This window comes from Limulus polyphemus, unplaced genomic scaffold (genome assembly GCF_000517525.1).
Source record: "Limulus polyphemus unplaced genomic scaffold, Limulus_polyphemus-2.1.2 Scaffold535, whole genome shotgun sequence".
Taxonomy (NCBI): Eukaryota; Metazoa; Arthropoda; class Merostomata; order Xiphosura; family Limulidae; genus Limulus; species Limulus polyphemus.
In genome coordinates, this window is record NW_013666145.1 from 247647 (window position 1) to 264341 (window position 16695).

The 16695-nt window shown below is 33.5% G+C and overlaps 1 protein-coding gene across 1 annotated transcript in view; it reads left to right on the top strand.

Annotated features, from left to right (window-relative positions):
- The first annotated feature begins 13293 nt into the window (after window positions 1-13293).
- The window catches only part of LOC106458936 (translocating chain-associated membrane protein 1-like), a 27980-nt gene continuing 24578 nt past the window's right edge, over window positions 13294-16695 (top strand). Inside the window, exon 1 of the mRNA XM_013918503.1 lies at window positions 13294-13647. Within this exon, the coding sequence (XP_013773957.1) occupies window positions 13522-13647 (126 nt within the window). The 5' untranslated portion in view covers window positions 13294-13521. The remainder of the gene's footprint in view (window positions 13648-16695) is intronic.

The following is a 16695-nucleotide window of genomic DNA, read 5'->3' on the forward strand; positions in this document are numbered from 1 at the left end:
TTTGTTTGGTTCCTGGAATCAAACATGCTCCTATCGCCCACCCAGTGTAGGTTCTGTCAACAGCATTCCACCATGGACCATCTGATTCAACTTGAAATGTCGATCACGGAAGAGAGAACACTCTGTTTCTGTGTTCTTTGATCTCGAGAAGGCTTACGACACTATGTGGACGTATGGAATTTTGCAGGACCTCCACTCCAATGGGTTGCGTGGCCATTTACCCATTTTTATTCAAAACTTTTTACTAAACAGGCGATTCCAAGTCCATGTGGGTTCAACTCTTTCCCGTTCCTTTCCACAGGAACTTGGAGTCCCTCAGAGCTGCCTCTTCAATGTCACACTTTTTATTGTTAAAATTAATGCCATCACTACTAATCTTCATCTGACAGTTACAAATGGGCTTTATGTCGACGACTTTCACATCTTGTGTCAGTCGTCGAACATGAGGTTTATTGAGCAGCAGCTTCAGACTGCCCTCTATTGTCATGGACCACTGCAAATGGTTTTACATTTTCTTTTTCCAAAACCGTTTGCATGCATTTTTGCCACCAACGGGGTCTCCACCCCAATCCAAAGCTCCATCTTGGGAATATAGTTATTCGTGTGGTCCCTGAAGCAAAATTCTTGGAGCTTATCTTTGACCATAAGCTTAGCTTCATTCCATACATCAAGCAGCTACGTGTCAAGTGTGCAATGGCACTGAACATGTCCTTTCTTCCAGTCTTGGGGAGTGGATCGATGTTCTATGCTCAGGATCTATCGTGCCCTGATTCGATCGAAACTGGACTATGGTTCTTCCAGGACCTCGGACTTGAAGATGCTGGACCCCATTCACCATTTGGGGCTTTGGCTCTGCACTGGGGCTTTTTGCTCTTCTCCAGTCCAGAGTTTGTACACTGAGTCCCACGAACCACCTCTTCACCTCCGTCATTTGCAACTTTCTTTACAATATGCTATCAAGCTTCAATTCTTACCACGGCATCCCACCTCAGTGTGCCATGCTCTTTCGGAACAGACGATCTGCTATTCCTCCCTTTGGCCTTTATATCCTGGCACAACTGGCTGAATTGGGTCTGGCATTGGATGACATTGCTGTCCCCAATGATCAGCCCATTCCACCATGGCTTATTACCATCCCTTCCTTATATTATGCAATCATAGAATAATTTTTATCTTTTAATTATCTCAGCAATCGGCGTTCTGAAACATGGAAAGAAACTACGAAAGTGGTTTCCAGAAAAGGGAAAAAACAAAAGGAGAAACTAGAAAAAAAAATCTGCTTTAGAAAAAGTTCCCAAACTATCCAAGTTTTCTCATTTTGTAAGGAAACAGAGGAGCAGAACAACCCAACCAGCTCTTTCAAGGACAAAGCTTCTATCCTAAATGATTCTCAACTCACTATAGTAACTAAAAATTCTAGCACAAGTGCAGTTTCATCCCTTTATGATTCGCAAAAGGAAAGAACATAACAGATTGAAAATCTCACTATTAGAGGTGTATATATTTATAATTATCAATTTATTATTCTTGTTTAGCCCTAATAGCTACAATTCAAAATAGAAAAGTAGCAAAAGATGTTTGTAAATACTTTTTAAACATACACTGTAAATAAAGTTTTGTGGTGGTGTTTTCTGAAACACGTTTAATTTTCATGAAATTACTAAATTTTTCAAGCATATTCCTTTCATTTTGATGACACAGCCGATCATCTTCTTTACTTACCATTTTTCTATTCTCTGTCCACTTCCACGTTTTCTGAATATATATACCATTTACATTGAAATAACTTGGCAGTTTGCATACCACATATTTACCTAAGCTAATAATGTTCGTCTAAAAGATATTGTTGAATATTTTCAGAAAAAATTATTTACAAGAATTAAGTTTCGGTGTAATTGTTCGAAACTATCAGACAATATTCTTCCACAAATCTAATAATAAATAGTAAATGCCTACTCAAACACCTATTATAATAATACTCAGTTTTTGTTTGTCTTGAAAATGCGCGCACACCTTACTATGTAAATGCGCATTTACGCGCACTTTATTTCAACGGATGTAAAGCAAAGGCAGATGTAAATATATTTTACTTTTTTAGTAAACATTTTGTACAGCAAGGTGTTAAAAGCTTATCAAAGTTTTAAAAAGGTCTAATGTTAGGTCGTAGAACAATATTATAAGTTTATTTATTGATAGTGTTAAGTACGGTAAAGTTTGGCCCTAACTAAACTAAAGCAAAAAAAGTCGTAGTGTTAATTTATCTCTTTATCGAGTGTTAGCAGTACTTAATAAAGACTTAACTAATGCTAGGCCTAAGACAAGTGGACTTTAGATTTCTGTGTATGCGATTAGAATTATTTTGTGTTATTCTAGAAACCCTGTATTCAAATAAGTAATTTTTTCAATAAAGATACCAATGCGACCTCAAATGTTTTGGGGGTATCTGCTAGTATTGGGGAATTTATAGTAATTTGTCATGCAGGTGTTCTTATATTTATTTAATATCCTTGTATTGTAAACAATGTGTATTCTGTCTAACATTTCTCTATTTGCTGTCTCAGGCAAAGTTACAGGAAACAGTGATATCTTCAGAGATATTAAGTTTGCTTCAACAGGCTTTGCTTTTCATAGTTTCTAAAAGTTCTTTTTTGTCACCTGGATCTCTATTTGCTGCTGATTTTCTAAATGGCTTTCATAAAATATTATTTTTATAATAGCTTCAAATGTATAGCAGAGACAAGTAATTTGCAATATAGGTTAGAAAACAAGACGAGGGTGTTTGCAAGGACTAGAGGAAGCCTCTAGGACCTCTTAGGACCAAAAGTTTCACTGCAGCTAGGGAAGACTCCAGCTGCTTCACTATCTCAGTTTGTCAAGATTTTTCCTGACGGTGGTGACCAATCTGGAGGTTCTGGGACTAACTAGGATGGTCAATATTCTGTTGTTAATCTCACCCAAAGAGACTGTACTTGCCAGTTTGTATGTATCTTCAGATTTTTATAAGAGAAGGGCTTACTTTGAACAAAGATAGTGTCTCAGCTACTCAGCAATACGGGGATACTGGCAATCGATACCTGCCTGTGTCATGACACTGGTAGCAGTGTAAAGTAAATGAACCCACTAGAGTCAGCTTCAAGAAGATTGTCTCCTAAAATGGTTGAACTAAAAGAGACATTTTATTTAATGCCTGTACTAATTGTGAAGGCTCAGTGCACAATGCCTTAGAATAATTGTATGAGAAGAATGACTTGGGAGAATGGGAGATACAGATTGTGAAGTCAGTAGATGCTCTTGTAATTCAGACTGCTCAGGGTAGGAAAACTTGTACGTCTGTAGATGATATAGTGATGTGTACATTTTCACCACAATAAACACAACTCTGCAAACAACTAACTTTGGAAGTTTGCTATTTGGGAATCTATTCGGTTATTCTGAATCATGTTATCCACTGTTCAGCCAACACATTAACAATGAACTGTACTAGGATATCAGTCAATGAACAGTCTTTGGCTCATTTATTGAAGTAATTGATAACAATCAGTAGATGCCAATTATCTTTCACCAGTGTCCCAATAGTCCTTAAAATACCTTAATTATAATTTTCAAACATCCTTAAAAAGTACTTAATTTTGGCTAAGGTTCCTTTTAGTTCTTGAAAAAATTCTTAGGTTGTCTGTGATTGGTTTAGAGAGTAAGTGTTCCTTGTAACCATATCATAGCATTATCAGTGAGTCATTTATTCTTGTCATCTACGATTATTAGTTGAAGGTTTAGCATTGAACAGGTCCTTTTCCGTCAGTCTTAGCAGTTAACTAGGACAATGTTTTTCAGTCTTTATAAATTTCTTAGTTTTTAGAGTGGAAATCGAGTTGGAACCTTGTTCTCGGTCTCAGTCAGAGGACCAGTGCTAGTTCCTGTAAAGAAGAGATTACAACTTTCTTCTGCAGTTTTTACTGATGTGGCTATTTTCTACTCTAGGCAGCCCATGTGGTATAGTGACTACACTTCCTCTCACAATTTTTACCTGAAAGCAATCAGAAAAGTATTTGGTTCCATCTATCTTAATGATAGTAAGCCATACCATCTTGCATTCATAACTAAGCATACGAGTATCAATTATTATCTATATTAGTAATATGTTTGAAAGTTTGAGATGGCCATTCTCAACTTTGCTGTATAACATGTAGCACCTACGTAATGTCCGAGTCCCTTTTTCACTCTTTCTAAAGCTCCTTTTTAGTCGCCTATAGTGTCCATCAAGAATTAGAATTGTTACTATTTGTATGGTACATAATCACTGCTAATGCGATGTCTTTGCCTACTGCAAGACATTTGAGATCCAGATGTTCAATGAATAGACTTAATCTCACCAGCTGACAAAATTGTTTTTCTTCTTCGCCAAAACAGCGTTAATTCCAATTACTTTGTGGTCAGTTGGTACTTTTGTAAGCCATGAAATTTTACAGGCCTATCGGCTGACAAGATTACTTATCCAAATTTACATTATACTAATCTCAGCAATGTTATACAATGAAAATGTATTACTGAATGTTTTAATCCAAAATGCGTTCCCAACTTCATGAACTACTTGAATAGTAAAATTCCTACTTTACATTTAATGACGATAATGTCTGAAATACTTCAGCTTTACGCCACTTCTGTTTTGTCATAAAATAACAGTGTTTGAGAGCTATTAACATATGGCTTTCTACATGATTACACGGCACCATACATAGTACATCTCTACTATTCTACTATTACTGGCATCAGCAACTAGGTTGAATCGATAGCCTTGGCGAGGATAAGCCAATATCAAAGTACACTTTAGAAACTGTACCAAACAGGCATGGTAACCTCAGTTAACAGTCTTGACTGGGTCAGATAACCCAAATTTATAATGCTCACAAAAAGTAATGTTCCCTACAATTACTCTATCTGTCAGCATCACATCTGGCACACATTTTCAAAATAGGTATTGGCTACAGTCATTAAAAAATTAAAATATTTAGTCTGATATTTGCTACTTACTTTGTTTGTTTGTTTTAAGTTCAGTGCAATCTCCAGCAAAAAATGCTCTTGTAAGAAAACTACTAATCTTCTGACTACTTTTGTACTTAAATCCTTCTAAGTTTATGGTTTAAAAATGTTTGTGAATTTTTGTTAAAGAACATCATATATAATTCTGATGTTAGTATATAAACCACTGACGTGCTGTGAAACTACTGAAAGTTAAGAAATGGGTTAGTGAAGCCAACACTCTCTTCAACTATTATCCTCTGATGAGTCAGCAGTAGATTTACAGATTTACAAAACTAAAATCCGTGGTTCGATTCCCAAAGTGAACAGAGCACAGATAATCCATCGTGTAGCTTTGTGCTAAAGCAACAAAAAAGAACTTCCTTTATTGCCCAAAATATTTCATATTGTATATCCAAACGATTTGAGTTTTGCCATTTTGAAAAATTTGAAAAATACATTATCTGCAAAAAAGAACTAAAACTCACATACCTTCCGTGAACTCAGAAGTCATGTGCCAGAGTTTACCTTACTCAAGAGCTGTACTGCTCTTAAGCCTAATGATTTGTGCTAAAAGTCTGTTCTGAATATTTGTTTATAAACAAACCTACAGCATAATAATACATACATAACACTATGGAGTATCAGAAAGTAGTAAAAGACTATAACACACACATACACACTATAAAACAACTCTAAAGCTTGTTATTGGTCTGAAACATTTCAAATGGCAATTATTGTGACAAAATTTATTCATTGAACCAAAGCTTCATTCTTTTAACGTGACTCCCAACACCAAAAGTTATGACAGTATTTCATCGTTTACGCTGTTACATTTCTTGTGAGAAGAGCTTGAAAATAATTTGTAGTTCACATATATACCACAAAACAAACCGGACATATTACCAACTTCATGAAGAATGATCTAAAAGCCACCCAAAAGTGTGAAGTTGAAAAAACCATAACTTGCACAAGTTATAAATGTCGAAAAACACGATATTTGCTTTGGAGTCTAACTATTTCTTCTATTGTTTCAAAGTTTAGAGACTGAAGGTCATAAGCAGTTCTACAAAACAAAAATCGCTCTTTAATATTTATAATTGATATTCTTAAAAATATTGCAAATATATAGATGTTTATAATAATTGTTATACTTTTATTCATAAACTTAACTACAAAGCTTTGCATCATGTATGAATTGCATTGATGCGGTATTTCAGTACAGATAGCTTATTATGTAGCTTTGTGCTTAAAAACAAAACATCAAAACATTTTAGATGATTCAAACAGGCACTGAATTAACAGGTTTAACATGGACAGTGATGAATCTAATTTTGAAATAATGGCCACAAGCCTTAGATAATAGGCACAAATCTTAGAATATTGTAGATTTCTTGCTTGCCCTCAAACAAGGGCTATTTCTTGACCACTGTGATCTTCGCATGATTAGTAGACACTCTTTCTCTGCTTACAAAACGATAAAAATCTCTGCTTCCATGTGCATTAATGTAAGTCTTCTTTGATTAAATTTCAAGCCTTCTATTTTTCCTACAATTTTCAGGTCCTCTTTGCCAAAATAAAATGCCCAATCAAAAGTCAATGTTTCATCTACCTAGATGAGACATTTTCTCCGATTGCATCACTATAAGTGTAACTTCCATCAATTTTTAGTACGTGGCAGGCAATATACACAAGTCGAATGGCATTTTAAAGTGCTAATAGTAGTCTTATGTTTACTTATTGTCTAGTTAAACTTTCAGCTAGATACCAGGTCTATCATATTGACCAAGGAATGCCTCCCATCACATTTTTACACTACAAATGAAAAGCATTATACTGTATATATTCTACACATACCTTTTGTATTCTCTTGTTCTTAATGTTAAGACAACCAAGCACTCTTCGAAGGATGTATTATTTCATATTTAGCATCATTTATTTTATTTCTGGCTAGAAAACTTGCAGTTCAAAACAGCCTGTAGATCATCTGTCCTGTCAAATATAAATCACATACATCTATATATATTGATGAGTTCATATTGTTAGTAAAATTCTCAACCAACACTATCAGATGTACTGTAAAGTAATGTGTTCACTTTCAAACATGCTACAGTCACAGTGACACAAGCTACTGGGTATGGATTACTTTTGACTTCATAACTATACTAATGGCCATTCTCTCTGAAAGCTAAATTGTATTGGCACAATTCCAACACTTGTAAAGCCTGGTTTTAGGACAGAAACAGTATTCCATGCATGGATTCTTTCACTACAGTAAGCAATGACAATGCACTATACTGTACTGGTAGCACACCACAAGGTACATCTTGAACTTCTGGAGGTATCAGCATTCATGAGCGTGGTCTACTCTTCTTTGCCACAATTTGATGTGATGTTGTCTAATTATAATATAATCATAGTAGTTAGATATAGCGGTGATCAATGACAGTGAAAGCCAAAGCTAACTAGCAAACGAACATAAAAGTTGAAACTTCATTTGCAATAAGCGAACGCCCAAGACTGTTCGAGGACTGCTGGTAGAACTAATAAGTTTCTACTAAATAACTTATCTGAACAAAAAATCCACACACATTTTTTTTTTTTTACATTATTCACAATATAAGATCTCCAAATCAAGCATAATCTTAAATATGTCAATAAATTTCAGTTTTAACACATAATCACTCATGATTTTCACTAGCTATCTCAGTTAACTAGTAGAATGACTACCTGCAGCTGTCTGATTCACAAACCAGAATAGCTTAGCTCATTAATTAAATAATGCATTTTCCTGTAAAATAACAACAAACAGACAGCCAGCTACTGGCAAAAAAAAACTCTACTTACTATATACAGAAAATGAAATTCGGTAGTTTAGTTGAATGCCTTACTGTGTCAAAAAGTAGGAACCACAAAAAAGCAACAATTTCTTTTATATTACTTTTTAACTAAAGGGGTGGAAAACATGTACTATGTTCCTCTACTACGTTGTTAAAGTAGTGGAAAATAGGTTTACCTTATACAATATTAGACTAATAATTTTCGAAAATATTAATAATTATCTATTTAGTGAAATTGCTAAAAATGAACAACCGTTTTGTCCTTTTTAGCCATCAGACCCTACTGGTGTTCCTAGTAGTCGAGCAAGTAACTATTTAGTGTAAAATCACGTTCAGTGTCTCACTTATAGTTACACCAGATACCTATATTAACACTGATAGATATGTAATATACGTATAATAGATGTAATTTGTGCATTACTAATCAGTATGTAGTAAATTTCATACCAGACCACGTTTCTTAACAGATACCAAACTTATTAAAATGTTCAAATTATAATTATTCAGAAAGTTTGCTTTATATTTCAAAGACATTAAGTTCTCATTTTGAATTATTTCACAAGCACTAGATAAGCATATTCATATACGGTATTGTTGCATTGCATGAAAGACAACTGACTTCATAAACCAAACTCGAAGACCTAACAGTTAATAAAACCTTTTCATTAAAAAGTTAAGCTTTAAGTGTACAAGCTACAAAATTACATGACTAAATAGCGTGTACTTGTTTGTGTATTTTTTAATTATTGTCATCTTGTTGGATTGTGTATTTCAATCTGAAAACATTATGCACAATGGCTGTAAAGGTATACAAATCAAATACGAAATATCTTTCAAATAAAAACTGGCTATGATTTTTATTCCCAAAACATATGGACACACAAAACATACCCTATCACAAACATCTCTAATTTAGTTTTAACTCCTAAGAGTGAGCCAAGTTCTACAGTGGTCCAAGAATAACCTGAAGAACTCTCAAATCCCTTAACAGAAGTTTAAACACAAGGTAAACTTTATGTGAAGGTGTTCAATTGCAACTAACTGTTACTTAAGTTAGGATTAAAAACTTATCATGCAAACAAGACCAAATTAATTCAGGTGGGAGTCCTTGGCTACTACAGCTTGGGATTCTCCTATCTAGAATCTTCTGTTCTTTCCAACTATGCTCCTCTTCTATTACCTTGGGCCATACAGGGCCCTTATCATATAGTTTGCTTTAAACTGGCAACCTAACAATTAATATAATAACACCATTTATAGGTAAAATATTCTCAAATGCTAATTACTTAGTCCACTATGTGGAAACTGTAAGTGTAACCACAACAATCACACAAGACACAATGATTAACTTCAATATATTCAACCTCTTTACAACCACATTACAAATATTCTGCCAACAGCTTGAGAATGATATAACTCTTAAGAAATGCACTGAATTTATAATATTCACATAATAGAACTCACGACCTTCTTTATCAACACAACCTACTTCTAATGTGAAAATAGATAGTAACAATAATATAAGACCTGGTCATGAACTCACTCCTATAGTCAATACTCAGTAACTTCTGCATTAAACATTTCGAAGTTAATGCCCTCAATATAGCCATTCTATACCCCAAGATTTGATTCATATATGTTGATTATTTATTCCTAATTCGACTACATATACGAGATTCAAGAAATATGAACCACCTGCAAAATATAACATCCAGCAATACAATTCCCAAAGGCAAAGGAAAAAGATAACAAACAACTCTCATTCTCTGAAGTGATAGTTACCAAGAGAGATGGCTCATACACTACAGGAATTTACAGGAAACCTACAGATACTGATAAGTACTTCGACTATAAATAAAACTACTCCCAGCCAATATAAAAACAACAACACATGTCACTATAGTCCTCCCAGAGCACTTTATAATAAAGAAAATATAAATGTTAAACACTAAAAATAAACAAGAATGAAAATACAGTGATGATCCTCTGTATCAGAGGTGTCTCGGAAAACATACGGTACTCAGAAGCCACAACACAATGCAATCATAGATGGTTCACACCAAACCATCCAAAGACCCAATGGAGAGGGGAAATACCATTCAAACCTCCCCTGTAAACGTATATTCCAATGTATTGGAGAAAAAAGATCAACAAGAAAATTTGAATTCAGGAACATATATAATAGCCACACAAGACTTGATAATACTGATCTATCTACATTAGACCATTATTCCAGAGAAGGGGAGTGTGTAATGGATTAGAATAGTATTAACATAAAAGGATATGAAGCAAACGTGAAGAAAGAAAGACAAAATAAGTATTCTACATACAACTAACTCATAACACTCTCATGCAATCTAGCATAGAAGACAGCAAACCTTAATACCATTCTTGAAAACTCTGCTCCCTGTCGACGTGATGTATGATCTTGCCCTGGAGCAGCTACCTACAGTGTACACAAGAATATTTGGAGTGGTTAAGGTCTTCATTAGTTGATGCATACTAGTTTGTATGTAAACAGCTAGGAAAGGCTGCCATATGTCAGAAAAAGTGTCATGATAGAACATTAAAGGCACAAATATATCAGCATCAAACCTGGATTTGGCTTTGGTACATGCCATTTGAATAAAAGCAGCTCAGTTCTAGCTAAACAGGACCTTCTCTCTTGTGATCCAATGTGGCACCTCCATTGATATACGAGTTACACCAGTACCAGTCAAGAAGCATGAAAAGATGGATAGTGCATGACAGTCAGCTATGTCTGTACATTATCAATGAATCTCCTGTGCATTGGATTGACCAGGAAACAGAGTAAGATACCTAGAAGTCAGAAGAGGATGAGGGTGCCATCTCCTACCATACAACCCAGAAGAGAAGGACGTAAGAGCTGAGAGTACTTATCTGTCAGTTTTCGACTATCCAGATGAGGATGTGCTCAATCTAGAGGCGAGAGACAGATTCAACAATCAGTTATTCAGAACATCCCAATGTGGAAAACCGGCAATTAGCTAAAACAGAAATTCCTTATTTTCGTTTATCATAATCTTTCTTCAACAGGCTTAGTGCTTACCTAGTACTTTTAGTAACTCTAATTTTATCATAATTTGATAAAGCAAAACAGTCCTCATGATTTTTGACAACCCATTTTATTAATTTTCTATGGAAAATTTAACAAAAGAAAGAAAATTACACTATAAATCATGTTGTTACCCCTTGAAGTTAGGTTTCTTCAAGAAATTTAGTGTTCCTTTAAAAAGCTTAATTACAGGATGAAACAAGAATTACCAGTCAATAATAGACGACTGTAACATGTAAAATATTCAATGCTTTATACACTATACAATCGATGTCTTTAGGGAGCCAAAACTCCTATATTATGTATTAAATGAAGGAGTAAAAAAAATCAATACACATGCAGGTCATCAGAAGCTAGATATTGAGAGGTTTATAAGCCACTTTTCAGTTTTCAGATATCCAGAAAATCCCAAAGTCGAAAATAGGCGAATAACCAAAACAGAAATTTCTTATTTTCTTTCATCATAATCTTTCTCCAGCAGGCCTATTGCTCACCTAGCTTTAGCAGTAACTGTAATTTTATCATCATTTAATAAAGGAAAACAGTCTTCACGACCTTTAACTACCTATCATATTTGTACTCTATGCAAAATTTATAAAACTTAAAATACGCTCTATAACACAATAACCCACGTACACCATTTTATAAAAAAGAAAACAAACAATTATTAGGAAAAAATTTATCGCTAAATAAAAAAAACTATGTAGGGTTGGCTACTAAATTTGAAAAAAGGAACCAAACAAGATCGAGATGGAAGTGAACTTATCACTTGATACGGCTTCTTCACTAGCCAGACAAACAGAACAAGAATTTCCAATTGTAAAATGCTACTCTATTGTAACTAGTCATAAAAATAGTATTGTTGCATATCTGCTTGTTTGTTAATTTCCGGTAGAAATTCTTTCGAGGAACTTCAGCTATACAAGTCCTTTCTTCATTAAACCAGTTTATTCTTTCTTGATACAAATTTTTAGTACACAGTAATTCCACAGTCAGCACGTTTCTCGTCACTTTAAACTTAACAACTTTTATAATACACGCTATAAATAACAGAGATTCACAATCTCGTCTCGATAACTTCGCTCTCTACGAGTGAAAAACACTCACTAGCTCGAAACTTAATCGTAAATTGCCCGAAAAAAGCCGTAACTACTGTTCGCTTGTTTTATACATCCCCACTGGCTTTCTCTGCCAGGCTTATATACTAACGAAGAGGGCTTCTCGATCACACTCGAACTTCCCCGATAATTCGAGAAACTCAGTCACGAATGCTCCAGCAGCGTCACGTAACTTCTGCTGTCGTAACAGTATTCCAAGGTTAACTAAAGGAAAAGTATAATTATAATAGCTGAGACTCTATTCAAACATCAAACTTTCGATAGACAAAATGGAGAAGCCAGTAATTTGCCAGGCAAATTGTAATAAACATTTATAATTATCTGTCCTAAACACCCTGAAGCTTCTAACAGTTTTACATCTGCTTTAATTTAACTTATTGTTGTATTGCACGTCCTCTTGTTGGTTAGTAACATAGTTTGTCAATTTCGGTATCATTTAATTAATGAAAATGTATTCATCGTAGAAATGTTCTGCTATTGTGATTTATTTTATGCCATTCTCGTGTTTTTGAGGATTTTGCTCAACAATGAAGTAATTCACGTCGCTTGTGTTGCAACGGGATACTGATAGGAGAGAATTATCACTGAATATACATAGCAGTTTGACAGCTGTTTCCCACACATAGATTCTAAACAACGAAGGCAGTGTTTATTGATGTTGTTTCTTTTTTGATATGTATAAATCGTAGCAAATATTTCTTATACATTATGACATCACATATATATATATTATTATGCTTTAAACTATTGTGTGTATATATATTAATTAAGAGAAACCGCATTTTTTGTAATGCAAGTTCCAAAAACAAACAACAAAAGCTCCCATAGCATTACGTTTCGCCAGTACAACGTATCATAACTTAAAGATATTACTTTAAAAGTTATTTAATTGAAGATGCATTTGCTCTCTAATGCATAAAATATGCATGAATCTATTTAATTATTATGTTACTACCAAACTTTATTTGAATAAAAGATACTTCACATCAACCCTGGGATCAGGAAGTAGTGTGCCCCAGATACAGAATATACATATATTGAACTTAAAGTAGGGCAATCAATTTAGACCGAAAATTTGTATTATGCTAAATTACTCCAGTTTTGTATTTGAATTAAATAATCATGTTAAATTTATATAGAATGAAATGTCAAAGTATTTGATGAAACATGTTTCTTGAGAAGAATTATTGATAATAATAAATATATGTACACTATTTTTAACCAATAAAAGTTAAGATTGTAGTTTAATGCGAATCTGCTGCCACGGTGTTTGGTAGATATCTCCACATCAGCAAGTAGGCTACTTGTTATACATCTAACGGCTACGTCAAGAGACGTCTGATTTGTGTACGTGTTCTTTAATTGAACCGTATAAACTCTAAGATTTAATATATTACTATTTGTCGTAAGCTTACTGTGTTATTTACAGTTCTACTGATTCTTACGAAATCTTCTATCAAACACCAGGAAAATGGTAGTCAAGCGTCGTACTTCCTCCAAAAATCCTCCAATATTAAGTCACGAATTTGTTATTCAAAATCATGCTGACATTATCTCGTGTGTTGCTATGGTTTTTGTTATTGGGTTACTTTTCCAGGTGAGATTTTTCCATTACTTCGAACCAGTTCTTTTTTAACAGATTTTAAACATTTTAAATAAACTTTTGACTTGTATATGTTAGTTATACTCTAATAATTAAAATGCAATTTGTAAAATCAATCCGCCTGTGTGCAGCACTGCTACTTACTGACTAAACAAGTAGTATTTACTAATATATCATTGTCAATTATATATCTACGTAATAATTAAAAGGTATTGCCTTCTTTACTATTGTTTGGCATTTAAGATATCTAACTACTGTTTTCATTTCGAGAACTGTAATAACAAGTATGTTTAGCCTTTAGGAAAGTAAAGTAGTCAAACTTGTCACTGGATCTAGGAAGAGAACAGCTTTATGATTTTAACCATATGTTGTGTGTCACATTTGGGTATAAATATTGTATCATGTTGTAAAAGTGTTCTGTAGGAGCTTAAATAGTACATTTTTTGGTGAAATTGCTTGGATTTGGCTACTGATTTAATATCTGTCAGTGAATATATAACATAATATCTAACCAACTTAGACTCCATTATCATATTTTTTATCAGTTCCACATATAACAAACTTGCACACTAAATTTCCACAATTTTTTTTTTTTAATTCTACTTTCTCTTTGTAAGAAAGTACTTGATTTGTAAATCTAAATCTCCTATGTTGGTCAAATTTTGCAAGATGCTGTTTGGCTATGGCACAAAATACTGTTCACAATGAGGTTACATGACTGATATTGTATTACTATATTCTAAACATTAGATATTATGCACTGTTATTCATTTTGTAATATGCATTTAGCTTTTTTAATTTCTTGTATTACTCATCCATAATGGGCTTGCTTTTTATAAGACCTTATTAATAATTTTCAAATTAAGGCTTTAACTCTATGTGCATAAATGTGGATCAAAGTGTGCATGTCTCAAACTTGTACATAGCCATTCAACGTGGTATGAATTTGATGTCCAAGTTATCAGTCTTTCATTTTACATACATTGCTGATTTTCCAACAATTTGTGTTAGAGTACAAAAAATACTAGATATAATATACAAGGATACTGAAAAAAAACTTTAGATATGCACTCAGTAGGTTGAAGTTATTGCAAATAGAATTTGCAAAATGTGTGATTGACAAGAGTGTTTTTGTTTTTCACATGAACATCATATTGCACTTTGAAATGTCAGAGTCTGAGTGTCAGACTGACTTTGGCATTTCACAGACCTATCTTTAATACAAAAACTTTAGTAACACATCAGATTTTTTGTGTATAACAAGATTGCACTGTTGTCTAAAAGCTTGTTGCTACAGTAACATTCAAACAATTTATTGAACATAAAATAAATACATATCCAGTTATATAAAATACTTGAAATTCACCATTTAACAACTGTGTTAAACTGCTTGAAAATTTATGGTATTCCCCCTAAAGATGTACTCGTATTATGTGTATAATAATTATTAAATTACTTATATTTATGTAGAAGATATTTGAATAGAACAGAAAGTGAAACCTGTGATAATCATATCAGAGGAAATAATGTGACTGTAAAACGTAATTGTAAGATAAATGTTTATATTTAAATGCACCAGTCTAATAGTTAAACATAGCTGTAAAGGTTGATAACATGTATTTCTTTAAGAACATTTAAAACCAATAAAGCCATTGTTGAATTTACAGACATGTCTGTATCACCTCATTCATTTCTGTTTAGTAAGAAGGTATGAGAACAGTTTGCTCAATGTTATGAGTTTTAATCTTGTAATCAGAGTAATAATTTGGGAACTGAAATATAATTTGGAATTTTTCTTTGTCAATTCTATTTAATGTTTATGCAATAAGAATTAAATGGGTGATAAAAGGCTGTAGTTGGTCCATCAGTTACCTGACCACCCATTTAACACTACAGATTTGAATGTAACTTTTTGCAACAAGTTAATCATAAATTCAAAAAATTTTAAAGGGACAAAAAGAAGCTTATTATCTCCTCAAGGATGTACCTTCAATCTCCCAGCTATAACCACCCCTTACTACTTGTATTCATCCAACCTTTTCTTGAACTCAGTTAACTTTTGTGCCTCCACCACCCTTGAAGGAAACTTATTCCAAAAACTAACCACCCTGTTTGAAAAGTAATACTGTCTAAACTGCAGACAACTCCTATGCTGCCCAAATTTGAATTTATGACACCTAGTTCTATTGTTTTCACTGCTAAACACAAAAAAGTTTGATGGATCTATATTATCAATACCCTTAATAATCTTGAACACCTCAATCAAATTCCCTTTGCCTCTTCTCCTCTTCAGAGAAAAGAAGTTTAGAGATTTAAGTCTCTTCTCGTAGGACAATCCCACCATACCAGGTATCATCGTAGTGGCTCTTCTCTGAACTTTCTCTAACAATTCAATGTCCTTCTTGAGGAAGGGAGCCCAAACTGTACACAGTACTCTAAATGAGGCCTTACAAGTGATCTATACAGTGAAACAATAATATTCCTTGCTTTCATTCAATATTTCTATAGATGCTACCTAAAATCTTATTAGTGCTATTGCTAGCTCCAATACACTGTTTAGATGACTTAAGTGATTTTTCAAACACAACACCAAGATCTTTTTCTTCAACCACAGTATTTAATGTATTCCTATTTACGTTGTAATAGTAATTTGAACCTACATGCATCATTTTGGATAGTTATACATCATCAGGTAACTTTGTCTAGAATAAGTATCTAAAGCCTGTAGCATTAAAATCAAAGTGTATGAAAACAGTTTCCAGTATCTTGTATTTTTTTCTCTACAGTTATGCACTTAGTAGAAGGATGTAAAGTCTTACAAGTACATTGTAAGTCATGCAATTTGTTTTTACATAAATTCAAGAACAGATAGTTTAGTCCATTATGGTCATCCTTTCACTCCCTGAAACAATCAATAAAAGCAATATACTGAAATAATTGTAATCCTTTATATCCATGAGCATATATATAGTATGCACACATATATATACACACACACACACACACACACACACACACACACACAACATTGTTTAAACTAAT